The sequence below is a fragment of the Malus sylvestris genome, chromosome 12, assembly GCF_916048215.2.
Source record: "Malus sylvestris chromosome 12, drMalSylv7.2, whole genome shotgun sequence".
NCBI lineage: Eukaryota > Viridiplantae > Streptophyta > Magnoliopsida > Rosales > Rosaceae > Malus > Malus sylvestris.
In genome coordinates this window covers 12894892-12901591 of record NC_062271.1, presented here as the reverse complement: position 1 = coordinate 12901591, position 6700 = coordinate 12894892, and the positions used below count along the sequence as shown (strand labels likewise).

The window sequence follows — 6700 nt, the reverse complement described above, 5'->3', positions numbered from 1 at the left end:
TAGGTACTTGAATCCTGGTTGAGCAGACGTTATAGAACCACAAGCACATGGGTGAGATGAAAATACTGTTCGAAAGACATAACTTTTACACTAGTCTGTACCTTTTGTAATCAAGTTAGTAACATTAATTTATGCATTTATTGTGTAATTTTCATTTTGAATAGCAAGTATACTTTGGTTAATAAAATATTAGAATTTCTGTTATTTTTGTTTATTTTTGAATTGTTTTCCAACAAGGTGTTTTTTGGTTTGATTTGAGTGTCCTATCTTCAAGCTCTCTTCTGTCTTGAATAGAAAACTAATCCCTATATCTTGAATATCTTTTCTGCACAGTCCCCCTTGAAACAAGTTGACGATGTGATTTATTGTCAGAGATAAAGGTAATATCCCCAAGTCTTGAGCCTTCAAACCTCTGGAACTCCTAAATTGCCACTATAAAGCAGCTAAATCACCTTGAACTCGACTGGAGTGTCACCGCAGGGAGACTTAGTTACTTATTAACTATTACCACGTGTCGTGATGTCTTCAGACTTTGGCTGGGGTCTCACGTTGGCCTTACGGGACTCTGAAATTGATCAGCTCCTTTGGATTTGAATCCTCTCCTGAGCCAATGAAAAGGATCCTCTGACTAAGTATTATGGATCGTTGAATTTTTATCCAACGATTATAATTATTATAATTTTAAATTGACTACTTTTACAGCTTTTGAATAAAAATTCAACGGTGCACAATACTTTGTCAAAATGATTCTTTCCATTAGCTTAAGAGAGGATCCAGATCCAGCTCATTTGAGCTTTTAATAGGAATATAGGTAGGGCTGGGCCTTAATTAGGCCTTCAAATATTGCCCCTTTAAACATGATTAAGCCGTTAATTTTGGCTTTAATTATGTTTTCGCGGTTCTGTAAAGTGTTTGCAGCTACTTGAGTGAACAAAACTCTTCCACTTGTTAGAATTTAGAATTATTTTATTGTTTGAATTTGGACTTGGTCCATTAGTATTAGAGTTTCGTTTTCTTACTTATTAGAGTTATGTTAGTTCTTTATATATGATATTTTATAGCTCGTATAATAACAAGTTATTCACAAAGTAGTTTCTTAGGATTTTGTAACCGTTTCTTAGAGCAACTCCACCCATGGAGCCCTTCCCCCTGGCAATCCACTATTGAATCCACCATTTTGAACAGTAACTGCCTTTAATGAATAGTAACTGCCATTAATGAACAGTAATTGCCATTTGCATCTCCACCCTTGGAGACCTCCCCCCTGGCAATAGGCAATAAAATATATTTTTTTTGTTTGTTTAAATAATACAAAATAAAATTATTTGTAATTTCGGATAAGATTTTTTAAATCGTTCTCGTTGCGCCACGTGTCATTTTATAAAAAAAAAATTATTTAGTGATGGATTTCGATAAGATTTTTATCCAATGTCATCGTGCCACGTGTCGTTATCTTTTGAGAATCTTTGACGATAAATTTCGATCAGATTTTAACTCGTTCAAAATTGTGCCATGTGTCATTATCCGAAAAGATAATTATTGGAGATCGATTTCGATAAGATTTTTATCCAATACGATCGTGCCACGTGTCATTATCTTTTCAGAATCTTTGAGGATAGATTTCGATCAGATTTTTAACGAATGACAGCATGCCACGTGGCCTTATCTACAATCCAATCCTTTCTGAATCGTCCATATAATCCACTATCCATCCTCACAAATCTCACACCAATTTTCTCAACATCTCTATCTTATTATTCATAGTTTCTGCTTCTTCTTCACCATCCATCATTACAATGTCTTCTTCTTCATCAAGGATGATGTGGGAAATCGATCAGCAAGAGGAAGAATTGTTTAACCAATCTGAAGGAATGTTCAACCTTCAGATAGCCGAAAATGAGATGGAAGAGGATGAGGAGCGTAGAAGGAGAGATGACGAAACAAGAATGGCCAAAGTCTCACATTCCTGTTGAGTCATCCAGACTGTTGCTTAGATATGCAGGCCCAACCGTTCAAGAAACCTTGATAAAAGCAGACAACGACAGGGTGAAGAGTTGTTGGACGATTACTTTGTCCATAACAGTGCATTTCTTGATACGTACTTCAGACGTCGTTTTAGAATGGAACGACATTTGTTCAACAGAATCATGACTGATGTTTGCAACCATGATTCTTAGTTTGTGCAAAAGAAGGATGCTTGTGGTGTTATGGGTCTCCTGCCTGAGCAAAAAATCACTGCTGCATTGCGGATGCTTGCGTATGGAGCATTTGCAGACCAAGTGGATGAGATAACGAGGATGGGGAAATCAACCATTCTTGAGGCCCTGATGAGGTTTTGCGGAGCAGTCGAATCTTTGTACACTGCAGAGTACCTCCGAAAACCTACTCACAAGGGACTTGCAAAGGCTTCTGAAGAAGGGAGAGATGCGAGGTTTTCCTGGGATGATAGGAAGCATCGATTGTATGCACTGGACGTGGAAAAACTGTCCAAGTGCATGGCAAGGCGCATATGGGGACAGAAAAGGATCAAAATCTATCATTTTGGAGGCAGTGACATCTTTTGATACATGGATATGGCACACTTTTTTTCGGGGTTTCGGGGGCTCAAAATGATCTCAACTCCTTGCCCAATCCCCAGTGTTCAACGACGTCCTGCAAGGAAAGGCACCAAAAGTCACGTACGTTGTCAACAGACGTAGGTACGACGGGGCATACTACCTAGCTGATGGCATTTACCCACGGTGGGAAACATTTGTCAAAACAGTGCCACGTTCGCGAAGTGCAAAGGAAAAACACTTTGCAAGCTGTCAAGAGGGGTGCAGGAAGGATGTGGAGCGTTGTTTTGGTATCCTTCAAGCTCGTTGGGCGATCGTCAGGGGTGCTGCCAGAATGTTCGATGTAGAGTCACTTCGATCCATCATGATGACATGCGTCATTCTTCACAACATGATTGTGGAAGATGAGTTCGATTATGATGCGGTTGATGAATATGAGCCAGAGCCAAACACGATGAACAATTCAAGAACACGGATATATGAGTAACTTCAACCCAGCTAGTGCACAACGCAACATCTTCAAGAAGCGACCAATTCGTACCTGCATCAGTAGTCATTTTGTGGAAAAAAATTGGATTGAAACTTTGAGAGAAAGATAGGAATTTGATTGAAAGTGGTTGAGAAAATATGAAATTGTGGTGTAAGGTAAATGGAGAAGAAGTGGTATTTATAGAAAAGTAAAAACAATTTTTTACAAATTTTTTTTCAGATTTTTTACAATTTTTTCGGATTTTTTCCATTTAAAATTTTTTTTTTCAAATAATTAATCTCTGCCGTTGGATTTAAAAAAATTTGAATTCCAACACTCCAGATTGTGCCACGTTCAATGGTAACTTTTCTTAATTTTAAAACTATTTTTTCTTTATTTATAAAGCATATTAATATTGACCGTTGATCTCAGATCGAACGGTTGATATTAAATAAGATTTGTTTTATTTTTTTTACCGTTGAGATCCAACGGTCCAAATGTAGGAGCCGTTGAGATCGAACGGACCGTGGGAAGCCACGTGGCTTCCCAACGGTAACTGAGACACTGCAAAAGGCGCCTGATTTTTCTGAAAAGGTGTCGGGCGACGCGCGAGTGGGGTGCACGCGCCTGACAGAAAAAAATAAAAAATGGGTGAAGAGCTCGGGCTCACATGCTGTCACAAATTGACAGGCCTTCTGCTCGGACCTTCTCCACGAGCTCGGGCCCTTCATGGTTGGAGCTGATTGACAGGCCCTCGGGCCCTTTCTTCTCCCCTGTCCCCCGGCCTACATGCAAGGCTGGAATTGCTCTTAGGTTCACGAACACCCAACATAGGTCAGTACTTAAAAAGGGAATAAACAAAAACTTCACTTTTTACCTTCCATTCTGAGCTATCATGAACCCTGAGATTTCCAAAGCTTTCAATTTCTTGTTTTCTCAGAAAAGAAACACCCTTTACCCACATCCTCCACCGTGGATTACTTTGGACCAGCTGCCGGTCCAAATCAAAATTTTATGCCCCGAATACAGGGATTTAAACAGCATGTGTGTTTCCACCTATAGACCTATTATGCAATCAAGTGAGACTTCTGATCTGTCCCTTCATTTTCATTCATGGTTTACTGGCCCTGCCTTTGCCGCTCTTCCCATCGTTCTTTCAGAACCTTCAATGCTATGTTGATGCTCCACACAAGGCGATAATGGATAATTTGAACAGATAGAGTAGTCAATTTACTAACCACATGCGGATGCACTGAACTCGGGGAGGTGTTTCACTGGGCTTGTTGATAAATTTGAAGAGATAGGAATAAAACTTTTAGCTATTAAGCTTGATTGTAGAAGATATACACCAACTTGCTGTGCAGGAAATAACCTTCATTCATATCTCTAGGCTTTGTACTGGTTTTCACCGAAAATAAATAAAAATGGCTTTGTAACGGTGTTGCTCACCACTTAGCTAAGTTTAGTCTTTCAGTTGATACTTTTATAGTTTGGTTCGAGAAGTCTCTAATGTTATATGGAATGTCATCTTCCAAGACTCGTTTTGTAATTGAAGTTTTTTTTATCAATATAATACCATTTATACTAATAAAAAAAAAAAAATATTTCCAATGCATGTTAAAAGCTAAGGAAAATTAATTGTAATGATTTCCAGTGTAATGAATTTGTATCAGCAACATAGAATTGATGGAGCTCTTGTCAACTTAATTGCAATGAATAAATGAATGATCTTTATTTACTGAACATTATGTGTCTCTGTGTGTAGATCATCATCTGTACAAGTCTTTTGATGCCTAGATTTTTGTTGAATGCCATCACAAACAACTAGTTGGGTGTACAAGGCCAGAAGTCTTTCCAATTGCATTGCTACAATATGACTGAGCCACTTGCTTCTTGCAGGTCAAGCTCACGTTTTCGAGTTTTATCCCTCTGCAAGGATTTGCCGCACTGCAATCAAGATTTACCGCGATTGCTGTTGCCGATGTTCCTTGAATGTTTCGGAACAAAACATCACTGACTTTCACACCCGATACCTATATGTTGAAGCACAATAGACGGAAATGTTTAAATAGACAATAAGTAGAGAGGAATTAAGGACGTACGTTATTAACCGCATGATTATATTGAATTAAGCTTATACCTGACCAGGGCAGTTGACGTTGTGTGGGCAGTAATTTTGGTCTATGATAATGGGATTTTGGACATTGTGCATGACGACGTCAAGGAATTGGACACTTTGAACAAACCCGTGGCTCGGCCTTGCCCAAGACTTAATCCTCAAACCATTTTGGCCACCCTTGAAAATTGCATCCTTCACTGTCACATTTTGAACTCCTTCCTCTTCCAAGTCTTTGCCCAAACTCCCTATGCTGCAATTACCGCACCCTTGTAAGCATAACCCCAAACTACTACTAAGTATTTAGGAGTAATTGTTGGTGGTAATTAAATGAATGCGGCCACATGTTAAAACTAGTCCATGTGTTATAATACAAGTGAACATAAACTTATGTATAGATAAGCATGGCAAGCAACCACTATAATCTAACCTAATGCCGTGACTTGGTCCACACGATATGTGCTCGATCCACAAGTCCTTGGTGCCGGGGCCAATTGAGACGCAGTCATCTCCCGTTTTGATGGAGGTGTCGAAGATTGCAACATTTCTTGACAATTGAACATGGATGCCGTCAGTGTTGGGGCTATTGCCGGCGGCAATGATTTTGACTCCTTGAATGTGAACATCTTGGCACCCGTTTATAACAATGTGGTACATCTGGCTGTTCAACGACATTAGTCCGTCGATCCTAATGTTTTTGGAGTTTGTAAAACTCAAACTCTGCGATCCCCAGTCCGGAAACAATAATTTAGTTACATGTATTACATGATATACTTCTTGAAAATCTTGACAAGAAAAAGGAAATTACTAACCGTTGCTCCGCTGGGGCAATCAGTGCTTCCCGCTAACTTGCATGCCCACAAGGAGGAGCCTTTGGCGTCAAGTGCACCTCCAATAATGGAAACGCCGGTAACTGTTTCGAAGCTTAGCCAATTGTCAGCTTGGCCAAGAATTTGGTATTCAGACGAAGCGACGAGAGTTCCATCAATCCAAAAAGTAATACCTGGGCTTTTGCAGTTGTCACCTTTAAAAACCATAGCAGTCGGAAGCAAATACATCCCTTTTGGTACCCTAATCGTACTGGAATCCGAAGAGGCACAAGCTGCACTCCATGCATCCATAAAAGCTTGGGTGGAATCGGTTACTCCATTGGGCTTAGCTCCGAAGCTCAGGATATTGAGAACTAATGTAGTACTCTCAGCAATAAATGATTGGTGTAAGATAAAGAGAATCATGATTGGTACTACGCTAGCTCTGGAAAAACAACTTGCAGCCTCATCCATTTTTTTTCCTTTCTTTTCTGCGTGAAAGGGAGCGATCAAGAGAGAAATTAAAGAAGAGATTAAACGAAAACAATTAGGATGTCAGAATGCAACGGAATGTAGTTGAATATTTTTGCTAGAAGGTGAAGGTAGCTGTAGGAATTGAGAGATTGATGCAGAATAACTGAAGTGTGTAGGGTATATATAATCTTCACGGTGCATGCATATATGCAGTAAATAATTAAGCTAGCTAGTATAGGTTGTATATAAAATTATATAGATACAAGATGGTGTAGAT

At 39.3% G+C, this 6700-nt stretch overlaps 1 protein-coding gene across 1 annotated transcript; it reads right to left on the bottom strand.

Moving 5' to 3' along the window:
• Positions 1-4791: 4791 nt before the first annotated feature.
• On the bottom strand, positions 4792-6482 carry LOC126594170 (polygalacturonase-like). Its single transcript, XM_050260385.1, has 4 exons — positions 5953-6482; positions 5571-5860; positions 5165-5393; positions 4792-5057 (listed from the first exon to the last, which is right to left on the bottom strand). The coding sequence occupies exons 1-4, from the start codon at positions 6421-6423 to the stop codon at positions 4839-4841; spliced, it is 1209 nt and encodes a 402-aa protein (XP_050116342.1). The 5' UTR covers positions 6424-6482; the 3' UTR covers positions 4792-4838.
• Between the last annotated feature and the right edge of the window lie 218 nt (positions 6483-6700).